Genomic DNA, 13,792 nt, shown 5'->3' on the forward strand with positions numbered 1-13,792 from the left:
CAAGACTCGACACTTCTTTGTATTTGTGTAATCATCTGTGTTTGTGTTTGCCTGTTGTTTTACGCCGAAATAAGCAATATTTCCTGCTGTATGTCGCGGCCTTTCAATAATTGAGTCTGGACCCAACATACCCGTGATCAACAGCAAAAGCATCGGACTATGCAACTGGGATACGATGACATGTGTCATCCAAGTCCGCGAGTCTGACCACCCGATCACAAGAGAGGCCTATTACGACAAGTTTGGGTTAATGAAGAACAGTACTAACCCGAATCTTCACGGGTCTTACAATCGTAACGGAACTGAATCAATCTTTGATCATGGTTTTTGTCTGTGATTGTCTTGCGTGCCCGAACTTAGAATACCGGAATCTAGATGAATACGGCCCTTATAAACACTCACTCATTCACTCACTCACTCACTCACTCACTCACTCACTCACTCACTCACTCAGACGGTGGCTCATACATTTCTCACACTGTCGTTGCCTTGGTCTCATATTTCAAGTCACAGGAGGCGTGACCACAAGAGTGAGTGAGTGAGTGAGTTTAGTTTCACGTCGCTCTCAGCAATACTCCAGCTATATGTCGGTGGACCAGACAATCCAATGATTAACAACATGAACTTCGTTCTACGCAATTGGGATACAATTGTCGCCTCTTTTTGTTACTGAAGATCCATCTAACCCGAATCTTCACAGGTCGACCAAAAGAGGTACCTCGGTACAACGGGTCTCAGAAACTGTATTTTTGACATGGATTTACAATTTGCTAAAAAAAAATCCCAACAACAATATACTTTATTTCTAACATGAAATATTTATTTATTTATGTAATGTATTGCTATTAACAGAACAACAACTAAAAACACTAACACATCGTGACCACGCAGAAATCCATGCAGTAGAAAATATAGAAAAGATTGTTTATATATGTTGATAACGTTACTATATACTTTTTAGGCAGTATCATTATTTTATTCAAATATTCAATTATTTACCATTTTTAATTTGATTGATTTCTTTGCATTTTTTTATATTATATGTGTTAACTATAACTAAATATTGTGAAATATAACTTTTGTATTGCTTTTCCACTATACACTGTATGGTTAACGCATGGTCACAAATAACTGTGTCAAACTTCATCCGGTGAGGATTTACACACTTATTATGTTACCATCGTGCCCATTTACACCCTCAGGATTTCAGGATTTAGTCGCATCTCTCTAGTCACTATCCATTTACTACGTAACGGTAGAGGATTGCATCAATCAACGCACACATAGTTTACTGACACACTTTCCAGTTGCATAGGAAAAACATTATTGACACCTTCGAACTGCCATAGTGTCCATGTTCACTAACAGGGGATTTTGAAGCACCTCTGGGCTCCAACAGTGTCCATTTGCACTAGAAGAGAATCTACCGGCACTTTTGTGCTAACACAGTGTCCATTTTCACTACTAGAGCAGTACCGGCACCTCTGTGCTACCACGGTGTCCATTTTCACTACTAGAGCAGTACCGGCACCTCTGTGCTACCACGGTGTCCATTTTCACTACTAGAGCAGTACCGGCACCTCTGTGCTACCACGGTGTCCATTTTCACAAACAGGGCATCGCAAAGCACCTTTGTGTTGCCACTGTGTCCGTTTTCACTAGAAGGGGATATAGAGGCACTTTGTGCTACAACAGTTTGTGCTACAATCCCCTTTGTGTTGCCATAGTGTCCATTTTCACTAGTAGAGGAGTTAGAAACCCTCTTTGTGTTGCCAGCGTGTCCATTTTCACTAGTAGAGAATTTAGAAACCCCCTTTGTGTTGCCAGAGTGTCCATTTTCACAATCAGAGGATTTAGAAGCCTCTTTGTGTTGGCAGAGTGTCCATTTTCATTGGTAGAGGATTTAGAAGCCCCTTTGTGTTGCCAGAGTGTCCATTTTCACGAAGACAGGATAACAGACAACTGTGTTACCGCCAAGACTATTTTCCGTAGAAGCATCTTTGTGCTGCCACAGTGTCCATTTTCACTATTAAAGGTTTACACAAATCTCTTTCATGCAACAGTGTCCATTTTCACTATCAAAGAATTTAAAGGTACTTTTGTGCTGCTGCAATGTCCATTTTAACATCGATCAACGTAGTTCGGATGTGAAGCCACAGTAACCAAACCGGCGACCACCCGATCGAGTTAGCCGCCTCTTGAGACAGGCGTGGGTTGGTGAAGACCATTCCATACACGGATGTTCAAAGGTCCCTGGATTTGAAGGAAGGTGTGAGTGAATGGCCTGGTAGGTTTCAACGCTAGAGAACAGTATTTCAGTTACACCACGGCATGTCAGCTTCTGAGAGGAAACCCAACGTGAGGCTGGTGATAGATGTTCACCACATTGGTGAATCCCTCAGCCACTCACATGGTGCTGACGGACCAAGGATCATTATCGAGGCGAGAGGGATTTAAACCCCGACCACAGGATCCTGGACACAAAGGTATTTGGATTTATCTTTTCTTTGTGTTTAAATATTTCTACCGAAACACTGACGCAAGCCAAATGAAATGGCATCCATAGGTCCTCTCCAGAAATATCTGTGTTGCAGGGCACGTCGGGCTGTGATGCGTGATGAAGGGTCTGTGTCCAGACACTTTCTCATCAAGGACAGTAGTTTGCTGTCGGTTCCCTTTAGAACACTATAGTCCGGTCCCTTCTCAAAAACGGAAGCTCTTATCCTTCGATCCGAATCTATTTCAAATGGATACTGTCCAGCTATGGCGCCGTAAAGAGTGACTCCCATGCTCCAGATGTCGAAGGATTTAATCCAATCGTCAGACGAAGCGCGAGCGTCGCCTCTGTGCATTTCCGGTGGTGCGTAGTGGGACGTGGAGCATGTCACGTGTCTTTCCTGTGGCGTTTGGTGCACCTCAAGATCTATTGCTCCACCAAAATCAATTATTTTCGCATTATTGCCAGGTCCGATGAGAATGTTTTCTGGCTTGATGTCCCTATGGACGATGTTCTTACTGTGCAAGTATTCAAGACCTGTCATCAGCTGCTTGGCAATTCCTTTCAGGTGCTTTTGTCTCCACGTAAGACTGAAATTTCGGATGAAATGTATCATGTCATATCCCTCAAAGTACTCCATGATCATAACCATCTTCATGTCGTATCGGAACAGGTCATATACTTTGAGGAAGCTTGGGTGATCAATGGAGCTCAAAATGTCATACTCGTTCAGCCAGGTGCGAACTGCAAAGCTGTCATCATTGGCCTTGTGCAGAGATACCTTAGCAGCGTAGATCACTCCTTCCTTCCTTACCCTATACACCAATCCCCACCCTCCCGAATTGATGATACTCTCGAAGTAGTAGCCCTTGATGGTGTGACCAACAAATGTCGGTGGTCCTACTGGTGCAAATGGATGAGACCCGGCATTGGCTGACGTTTCGGCGTTGGTGGAACCAGCATAGGCTTCGACAGGCGACCCTTGATTGTTGTCCCTGGTCTGCTGCGCGGCGTTGATTCTTTTCTTGTCAGATGGCTTGAGATGTTCCCCCCAGAGCTCAGCAGCAGCATTGTGTGGGCCCGAAATGGTTGAAAGGGAAGTTGGTGGTGGACCTAGGGAAGGAAAGAGTAGGTGGATGCAGTTTCTGTAGTGTAGACAGTTTCATGGTCTACGTGAACTTCAACGTAAGTTTTTCTTGTGTAAAGGGAATATAGAGACTCTAGAAACTAAAGAAACTCAGAGGAATATTTACTTGTTTTATGCGTCCCGTTCAAGTCATACCACTCAACGTTTAATCACGACTAGGACATTATGAGGATGAATATTGTATTTACAGTGTTGTATTTACGTGTATTCTTTTCATCGAGTAGAAACCCATCGCACAAGCTAACAGGTGCAGGTTCCTCACCTCGTGCTATCTCTTCCTTGTATAGTGGTATCGATTTTTCGTCTAGTTTTATAGCATTATAGCTTTCGAAATACATCGAAATATCTTATTGATAGACACAAAGGAATCCACTCATACTCCATTCACATAATGTAGGATGTTGGAAATACCCCTTCCCTCTCTTCGTGTTTTTTTCACATTCGATAGCATTAGTCAATGAACAATCCTTCATTTATATCTTAAAATGCTTTTAATTTAGTGGTGTTTTAAGTTGGAAATAATCTCCTTACACCAACGGCTTACAAGACGTGGATGAAACAAAAAGACAATGATGGACAATAAAAGCAAACATTTGGATCAGCTAAATACAAATGGCGACAGAAGACGGAAATTTACAAGCTATGATAGCGGCAAAAGAACAAAGGCTGCTAAACCCAGAAAGTGGTTATTTGGAATAATGTCAGCTACAACCTGACATGGCATTTGAAGCGCAAGAAACAAAATTCCAGACGAATGGGCGAATGTGTAATATTTTACGCCACTTCAAGCAGTATTTCATGAATACCTGGGAGGAAAACCCCAAGAAAATGTTCAACACCTCTGACTCAAGTCAGGGGTCGAACAACTTATGTTACATGACAAACAGTACTTAAAACATTAAGCGATCCCACCACGTCCCAAAGCTAAGGACTCGATGTAGGGTCAAATGTAACATATCAACTTAAGTTCACTTCAATTTCTTACTACATGTATTTCTTACCGAAGGTCCAGTCCACGGAAGAGTTAGAGAAGGTTTTCACGTGAAATAAATTCGCCATATTCATAGAGAAACGTCTTCGGATAGGAAAGACGCCCGCTCCTCTCAATGAGATTGACGATCTTTTCTGTGACGTCACATGTTTATGACGTCACAATAAAGTACGACTGCTTTTAATGGTGAAAAGTCGAATTGTATATATTGTAATGACCCAGAATGGCTTGAAAACAACAGGTGTTGGTCTAAGTCAATTTATGATAATAGACCTATCTTAAACTGACTATTATGGATATCAGATGCCTCATTTGGATGAAGAAAACCAAGAGGCAGCTGATTGGCTACTGCATGGTGATGACCTCGGGTCAAATAGAGATATTATCCGCTTGCACTATTTTCATACGCTAATGGACGCCACAGATTATCAGATTATGTCAATATAATTAATTACGATGAAAAAAACCCTTCGACGTCTTTATGCGATATAATGATAAAAAAAGATACTATTTAGGGAGCGTTTTTCGAGAAATGTCATGAAAGGCTGATTGTTTGTGAGTTTAGAGTCGACTGATTGTCTTCATGTTTGTGATTTAAGAGTCGACTGATTTTTTCATGTTTGTGATTTAAGAGTCGACTGGTACTGGTGACTGAAATGCACGTGATTGTGTAGCTAGTCAAGTTTATTAACAGTTTAATTTGACTGTTAATCCGTCTGTATATAATTTGAATATAAAGTGACTAGCGAAAGGGCAAAGAAATGTACACACATGATATCGGGTTAAATAAGGGAAAAATTTTATTTCATAGTGATGTATAAAATCGCTGTGTGTCTGGTTTTTGTTGTTGGTTCTCTGGTTTACAGTTTTCCAGAGATTGTACTCTGGTAACCTCATTTTCTTTCGTCCGTCAGCTGACGCCAATCAGTTCATATAAATAGATGATTATAGAAACTTCACAGACAACTTGTTGAAAATGGATAATAAAATCAATGCTTAATGAATACATCATTAATATGAAATTTACGCTGCAATAATTCCATGTACGTTGGAGCATGGGTCAAGGGAGAAAACGTTGACAACTCTCCCAACGATGGGAGGTAACTCTTACAATAATTTGTTGAAGTTTGTTTTTAACCCAAATAACAAAAAGTATTTCCTGTGTTCGGGTGAAGAAGTGAATCCACCTTTCGTACATATCAATGTGCATCTTGACCGCTGTTTGGTGCACGTTGTCATCCAAGAAACATGAAAAACGATGCAGGCTACTGAAACATCAGCCTTACGCGTGGATGAAATCACTGTTGTTTCCATTCTTTATGCACATGTTAGTCAACGGAATGACAATGTAACGAAGTTTGCTTTCTTTGCGAAGACCTCCCGTTACTTTTATTAAGTAAGGGTCACATAACAGGTGTGCAGTGTGCGAAATAGTTTCGGGCCAGCTATGCCTAAAAGTAAGAAACCCACAAAATAATTCACTAGCCCGAAATTTGAATGTAGAAACTGAAAAAAAATTACAAAAATCGATGAGAATAAAATATTGTCGGCATGACAAGGGTTTCATCATTAAGCTGCCGATATGAACATGTTTATTAGGCAATAGGTGTGAATGATTTAAAAGTGTATTAAAAATTAACAAGTCAGAGGGAGTGAAATATTTACAAAATGATCCCATGAAAATTCATTAGCCAGTCGAGATAGACTGTGGAGACTGGTCCGACTTGATTTTTAGAAGCCACGACTAAGGGGCCAGTGGTTATTTCGCACACTGCTGGTCTGTGATGCTACATTCTGGAATTTGTTGGTTCAGCTCCGATGTGCTAAGCATTAAGGTGTTATATTGTTTCTGTGAAGCTGTGAAACATGCGGCCGGTGTGACCCAACCATATGTATACCACTACCAACATTCATTCAAAGAACTACATTAATTGAACAGCATTATTTTGTTGAACATAAATCACACATAAACGTTTAATGTCAAGAATACTTACTCAATAAATACAACTTCTACGTGCCTGTTCATACACTGATTCACTATTTTGATGTTAATTTTGCTTGCTTGTAGTTTAACGCCGCACCCAACACTATCACAGCTATACGACGGTCTAGAAATAATCGAGTCGGACAATCCACCCGCTGATATCATAAGCATCAATACGCATTTAGCTCACTCATGTAGGGCAGACAATGATGGATTTAAACTAGGTAAGATGGTTCCAATACTGTATAACAGACTATTTGTGTGTTTCCGGTCCCATTATCTGAACACACGTTTAATAGAGCTGGAATATTTTGACTCTATGCTGTCCGACTCCAACAACACCTCAAATGAATCATAATATACATATATATAATCAGATCACATTTTTCAACCACGTAAATGAGTATTCACTAAGAACCACGTATAGCGTTCTCAGCACAGAGTGGCGGTGAGGTAACCTAGGCGTTAAAGCGCTTGCTCGTAACGCCGAAGACCCGTGTTCGATTCCCAACATGGGTACAATGTGTGAAGCTCACTCACTCTAGATGGTTTCATGACCAGCTGTCATTGAATAGGTGTAGTCGGGGAACATGAGTGTTTGTACAGGTGTAGTGTCTTCAATATATCAATCTAAACAGTTCAGGAACCTTAAGGACTTACACTGCTTGTTTGTATAGTCTAACGTTGCACCAAGTTACATGACCTTGACCGGCAAATTTATAATTGAGTCTGGACCAGAAACTGCAGTGGCTTACAACATGAGCATCGATCTACTCAACTGGGGAAACGATGACACGTGTCAACCAAGTTAAGCATGCCTGACCACACAATCCAGCCAGTCACCTTTTACGACAAACATGTTTTGCTGTAGACCAATTCTAACCCGCATTTTCACGGGTACGTATCGAAAACTACATCCCCACAATACAATGATCCTTTCCTTTCAGAAGACGCCGACATGATAGGGGTACGAACACAACACCTTCAAAGTCGGCTACGTTAGAGCGAGGCAACGTGCTGAAAGAGCGATGGACAAAAAACCTACGCGTTATTTTTGATTGTCATATTTCACACAGTTGTTCCCTTTCCATATGCATGCATTTCCATGACTCGACACTTCTTTGTATTTCTGTATTAATCATCGGTGTTTCTTTTGCCTCTTGTTTTACGCCGCAATAAGCACTATTCCAGCTGTATGTCGCGGCCTTTCAATATTTGAGTCTGGACCACACAATCCAGTGATTAACAGCATGGGATACGATGACATGTGTCATCCAAGTCCGCGAGTCTGACCACCCGATCAGAAGAGGGGCCTTTCATGACAAGAGTGGGTTACTGAAGATCAGTACTAACCCTATCTTCACGGGTCTTACAATCGTAACGGAATGGAATCGATCTTTGACCATGGTTTTAGTCTGCGGTTGTCCTGCGGGCCCCAACTTAGAATACCGGAATCTAGATGAATACGGCCCTTAAAAACACTCACTCACTCACTCACTCACTCAGACGATGGCTCATACATTTCTCACACTGTCATTGCCTTGGTCTCATATTTCAAGTCACAGGAGGCGTGACTATAAGAGTGATTGAGTGAGTGAGTGAGTGATTGAGTGAGTGAGTGATTGAGTGAGTGAGTGAGTGAGTGAGTGAGTGAGTGAGTGAGTGAGTGAGTGAGTGAGTGAGTTTGAGTGAATGAGTGAGTGAATGAGTTAGTGAGTGTTTTTAAGGGAAGGCACATGTGGCGTGACCACAAGAGTGAGTGAGTGAGTGAGTGAGTTTAGTTTCACGTCGCTCTCAGCACTGCTCCAGCTATATGTCGGCGGGCCAGACAATCCAATGATTAAGAACATGAACTTCGTTCTACGCAATTGGGATACAATTGTCGCCTCTTTTTGTTACTGAAGACTCATCTAACCCGGATCTTCACAGGTCGACCAAAAGAGGTACCTCGGTACAACGGGTCTCTGGAACTGTATTTTTGACATGGATTTACAATTTGCTATAAAAAAATCCCAACAACAATATACTTTATTTTTAACATGAAATATTTATTTATTTATATACTTTATTGCTATTAACAGAACAATAACTAAAAACACTAACACATCGTGACCACGCAGAAATCCATGCAGTAGAAAACATCTAAAAGATTGTTTATATATTGTTATATAACGTTATTATATACTTTTTAGGCAGTATCATTATTTTATTCAAATATTCAATTATTTACCATTATTAATGTGATTTATGTTTAATTTATGTTTGTTTTTTTTTATCATTTCTTTTTATGCGTTTATATATATCATGTGTGTTAACCACAACTAAATATTCTGAAAAATAACTTTTGTATTGCTTTTCCACTATACACTGTATGGTTAACGCATGGTCACAAATAACTGTGTCAAAGTTCATCCGGTGAGGATTTACACACTTATTATGTTACCATCGTGTCCATTTACACCCTCAGGATTTCAGGATTTAGTCGCATCTCTCTAGTCACTATCCATTTACTACGTAACGGTAGAGGATTGCATCAATCAACGCACACATAGTTTACTGACACACTTTCCAGTTGCATAGGGAAAACAATTATTGGCACCTTCGAACTACCATAGTGTCCATTTTCACTAACAGGAGATTTTGAAGCACCTCTGAGCTCCATCAGTGTTTATTTTCACTAGAAGAGAATCTACAGGCACTTTTGTGCTACACAGTGTCCATTTCCACTTCTAGAGCATTACCGGCACCTCTGTGCTACCACGGTGTCCATTTTCACTAGAAGGGCATCTCGAAGCACCTTTGTGCTGCCACTGTGTGTCTGTTTTCACCTGAGGAGGATTTAGAAGCACCCTTGTACTGCTAAAATGTCTTTTTCCAGTGTCCATTTTCACTAGAAACGGATTTAGAAGCATCTTTGTGCTACCTCATTATCCATTTTCACCAGCAGAGGATTTAGAAGCCCCCTTTGTTCTACCAGAGCGTCCATTTTCACTAGTAGAGGGTTTAGAAACCTCTTTTCGTGTTGCCAGAGCGTCCATTTTCACTAGCAGAGGATTTAGAAGCATCTTTGTGCTACCTCAGTATCCATTTTCACTAGTAGAGGATTTAGAAGCCTCTTTGTGTTGCCAGAGTGTCCATTTTCACTGGTAGAGGATTTAGAAGCCCCTTTGTGTTGTCAGAGTGTCCATTTTCACGAAGACAGGATAACAGACAACTTTGTGTTACCGCAAACACCATTTTCCGTAGAAGAGGGTAGATAAGCATCTTTGTGTTACCTCAGTGTCCATTTTCACTAAGAGAGGATCTAAAAGCACCCTTGTGCTGCCAGTATGTCCATTTTGCTTAGCAGAGTATTTCAGGCATCGTGAGTTTGTGCCGCCACACTGTCTGTTTTCACTAGTTGAGGATTACAGGCACCTCTGTGCAACCACAGAGTCCATTTTCACAATCCGAGGATGTAGAAGCACCTTTGTGTCGCCACCGTCTCCGTTTTCACTAGTGGACGACTAGAAGTACCTTTGTGCTTCTATAGTGTCTATTTTCCCCCAGTAGAGGATTAAGAAACACCTTTGTGCTGCCACAGTGTCCATTTTCACTATTAAAGGTTTACACAAATCTCTTTCATGCAACAGTGTCCATTTTCACTATCAAAGAATTTAAAGGTACTTTTGTGCTGCTGCAATGTCCATTTTAACATCGATCAACGTAGTTCGGATGTGAAGCCACAGTAACCAAACCGGCGACCACCCGATCGAGTTAGCCGCCTCTTGAGACAGGCGTGGGTTGGTGAAGACCATTCCATACACGGATGTTCAAAGGTCCCTGGATTTGAAGGAAGGTGTGAGTGAATGGCCTGGTAGGTTTCAACGCTAGAGAACAGTATTTCAGTTACACCACGGCATGTCAGCTCTGAGAGGAAACCCAACGTGAGGCTGGTGATAGATGTTCACCACATTGGTGAATCCCTCAGCCACTCACATGGTGCTGACGGACCAAGGATCATTATCGAGGCGAGAGGGATTTAAACCCCGACCACAGGATCCTGGACACAAAGGTATTTGGATTTATCTTTTCTTTGTGTTTAAATATTTCTACCGAAACACTGACGCAAGCCAAATGAAATGGCATCCATAGGTCCTCTCCAGAAATATCTGTGTTGCAGGGCACGTCGGGCTGTGATGCGCGATGAAGGGTCTGTGTCCAGACACTTTCTCATCAAGGACAGTAGTTTGCTGTCGGTTCCCTTTAGAACACTATAGTCCGGTCCCTTCTCAAAAACGGAAGCTCTTATCCTTCGATCCGAATCTATTTCAAATGGATACTGTCCAGCTATGGCGCCGTAAAGAGTGACTCCCATGCTCCAGATGTCGAAGGATTTAATCCAATCGTCAGACGAAGCGCGAGCGTCGCCTCTGTGCATTTCCGGTGGTGCGTAGTGGGACGTGGAGCATGTCACGTGTCTTTCCTGTGGCGTTTGGTGCACCTCAAGATCTATTGCTCCACCAAAATCAATTATTTTCGCATTATTGCCAGGTCCGATGAGAATGTTTTCTGGCTTGATGTCCCTATGGACGATGTTCTTACTGTGCAAGTATTCAAGACCTGTCATCAGCTGCTTGGCAATTCCTTTCAGGTGCTTTTGTCTCCACGTAAGACTGAAATTTCGGATGAAATGTATCATGTCATATCCCTCAAAGTACTCCATGATCATAACCATCTTCATGTCGTATCGGAACAGGTCATATACTTTGAGGAAGCTTGGGTGATCAATGGAGCTCAAAATGTCATACTCGTTCAGCCAGGTGCGAACTGCAAAGCTGTCATCATTGGCCTTGTGCAGAGATACCTTAGCAGCGTAGATCACTCCTTCCTTCCTTACCCTATACACCAATCCCCACCCTCCCGAATTGATGATACTCTCGAAGTAGTAGCCCTTGATGGTGTGACCAACAAATGTCGGTGGTCCTACTGGTGCAAATGGATGAGACCCGGCATTGCCTGACGTTTCGGCGTTGGTGGAACCAGCATAGGCTTCGACAGGCGACCCTTGATTGTTGTCCCTGGTCTGCTGCGCGGCGTTGATTCTTTTCTTGTCAGATGGCTTGAGATGTTCCCCCCAGAGCTCAGCAGCAGCATTGTGTGGGCCCGAAATGGTTGAAAGGGAAGTTGGTGGTGGACCTAGGGAAGGAAAGAGTAGGTGGATGCAGTTTCTGTAGTGTAGACAGTTTCATGGTCTACGTGAACTTCAACGTAAGTTTTTCTTGTGTAAAGGGAATATAGAGACTCTAGAAACTAAAGAAACTCAGAGGAATATTTACTTGTTTTATGCGTCCCGTTCAAGTCATACCACTCAACGTTTAATCACGACTAGGACATTATGAGGATGAATATTGTATTTACAGTGTTGTATTTACGTGTATTCTTTTCATCGAGTAGAAACCCATCGCACAAGCTAACAGGTGCAGGTTCCTCACCTCGTGCTATCTCTTCCTTGTATAGTGGTATCGATTTTTCGTCTAGTTTTATAGCATTATAGCTTTCGAAATACATCGAAATATCTTATTGATAGACACAAAGGAATCCACTCATACTCCATTCACATAATGTAGGATGTTGGAAATACCCCTTCCCTCTCTTCGTGTTTTTTTCACATTCGATAGCATTAGTCAATGAACAATCCTTCATTTATATCTTAAAATGCTTTTAATTTAGTGGTGTTTTAAGTTGGAAATAATCTCCTTACACCAACGGCTTACAAGACGTGGATGAAACAAAAAGACAATGATGGACAATAAAAGCAAACATTTGGATCAGCTAAATACAAATGGCGACAGAAGACGCAAATTTGCAAGCTATGATAGCGGCAAAAGAACAAAGGCTGCTAAACCCAGAAATTGGTTATTTGGAATAATATCATCTACAAACTGGCATGGCATTTGAAGCGCAAGAAACAAAATTCCAGGCGAATGGGCGAATGTGTAATATTTTACGCCACATCAAGCAGTATTTCATGAATACCTGGGAGGAAAACCCCAAGAAAATGTTCAACACCTCTGACTCAAGTCAGGGGTCGAACAACTTATGTTGCATGACAAACAGTACTTAAAACATTAAGCGATCCCACCACGTCCCAAAGCTAAGGACTCGATGTAGGGTCAAATGTAACATATCAACTTAAGTTCACTTCAATTTCTTACTACATGTATTTCTTACCGAAGGTCCAGTCCACGGAAGAGTTAGAGAAGGTTTTCACGTGAAATAAATTCGCCATATTCATAGAGAAACGTCTTCGGATAGGAAAGACGCCCGCTCCTCTCAATGAGATTGACGATCTTTTCTGTGACGTCACATGTTTATGACGTCACAATAAAGTACGACTGCTTTTAATGGTGAAAAGTCGAATTGTATATATTGTAATGACCCAGAATGGCTTGAAAACAACAGGTGTTGGTCTAAGTCAATTTTTGATAATAGACCTATCTTAAACTGACTATTATGGATATCAGATGCCTCATTTGGATGAAGAAAACCAAGAGGCAGCTGATTGGCTACTGCATGGTGATGACCTCGGGTCAAATAGAGATATTATCCGCTTGCACTATTTTCATACGTTAATGGACGCCACAGATTATCAGATTATGTCAATATAATTAATTACGATGAAAAAAACCCTTCGACGTCTTTATGCGATATAATGATAAAAAAAGATACTATTTAGGGAGCGTTTTTCGGGAAATGTCATGAAAGGCTGATTGTTTGTGAGTTTAGAGTCGACTGATTGTCTTCATGTTTGTGATTTAAGAGTCGACTGATTTTTTCATGTTTGTGATTTAAGAGTCGACTGGTACAAGGCCCAGGTGACTGAAATGCACGTGATTGTGTAGCTAGTCAAGTTTATTAACAGTTTAATTTGACTGTTAATCCGTCTGTATATAATTTGAATATAAAGTGACTAGCGAAAGGGCAAAGAAATGTACACACATGATATCGGGTTAAATAAGGGAAAATTTTTATTTCATAGTGATGTATAAAATCGCTGTGTGTCTGGTTTTTGTTGTTGGTTCTCTGGTTTACAGTTTTCCAGAGATTGTACTCTGGTAACCTCATTTTCTTTCGTCCGTCAGCTGACGCCAATCAGTTCATATAAATAGATGATTATAGAAACTTCACAGA

The 13,792-nt window shown here is 41.2% G+C and overlaps 3 protein-coding genes across 3 annotated transcripts in view; all 3 read right to left on the reverse strand.

Moving 5' to 3' along the window:
• The window catches only part of LOC137297648 (mannose-1-phosphate guanyltransferase alpha-A-like), a 510,132-nt gene that overhangs the window by 30,179 nt on the left and 466,161 nt on the right, over positions 1-13,792 (reverse strand). The gene's annotated exons all lie outside the window — the stretch shown is intronic.
• LOC137298670 (uncharacterized) lies at positions 1,514-4,703 on the reverse strand. Its single transcript, XM_067830950.1, has 3 exons — positions 4,646-4,703; positions 2,540-3,610; positions 1,514-1,686 (listed from the first exon to the last, which is right to left on the reverse strand). The coding sequence occupies exons 1-3, from the start codon at positions 4,701-4,703 to the stop codon at positions 1,514-1,516; spliced, it is 1,302 nt and encodes a 433-aa protein (XP_067687051.1).
• On the reverse strand, positions 10,701-12,890 carry LOC137298671 (uncharacterized). The gene is made up of 2 exons (XM_067830952.1): positions 12,833-12,890; positions 10,701-11,797 (listed from the first exon to the last, which is right to left on the reverse strand). The coding sequence occupies exons 1-2, from the start codon at positions 12,888-12,890 to the stop codon at positions 10,701-10,703; spliced, it is 1,155 nt and encodes a 384-aa protein (XP_067687053.1).

This window comes from Haliotis asinina, chromosome 10 (assembly GCF_037392515.1).
Source record: "Haliotis asinina isolate JCU_RB_2024 chromosome 10, JCU_Hal_asi_v2, whole genome shotgun sequence".
Taxonomy (NCBI): Eukaryota; Metazoa; Mollusca; class Gastropoda; order Lepetellida; family Haliotidae; genus Haliotis; species Haliotis asinina.

Excerpts from the sequence above, each read along its gene's own strand:
- LOC137298670 (XM_067830950.1), bottom strand. The coding sequence starts at position 4,703 with ATGGCGAATTTATTTCACGTGAAAACCTTCTCTAACTCTTCCGTGGAC. Across the intron at positions 3,611-4,645 it reads TTCCGTGGACTGGACCTTCG|GTCCACCACCAACTTCCCTT; the intron begins GTAAGAAATACA and ends TTCCTTCCCTAG. Across the intron at positions 1,687-2,539 it reads TGCCATTTCATTTGGCTTGC|CACAAAGTGCCTCTATATCC; the intron begins GTCAGTGTTTCG and ends AAACTGTTGTAG.
- LOC137298671 (XM_067830952.1), bottom strand. The coding sequence starts at position 12,890 with ATGGCGAATTTATTTCACGTGAAAACCTTCTCTAACTCTTCCGTGGAC. Across the intron at positions 11,798-12,832 it reads TTCCGTGGACTGGACCTTCG|GTCCACCACCAACTTCCCTT; the intron begins GTAAGAAATACA and ends TTCCTTCCCTAG.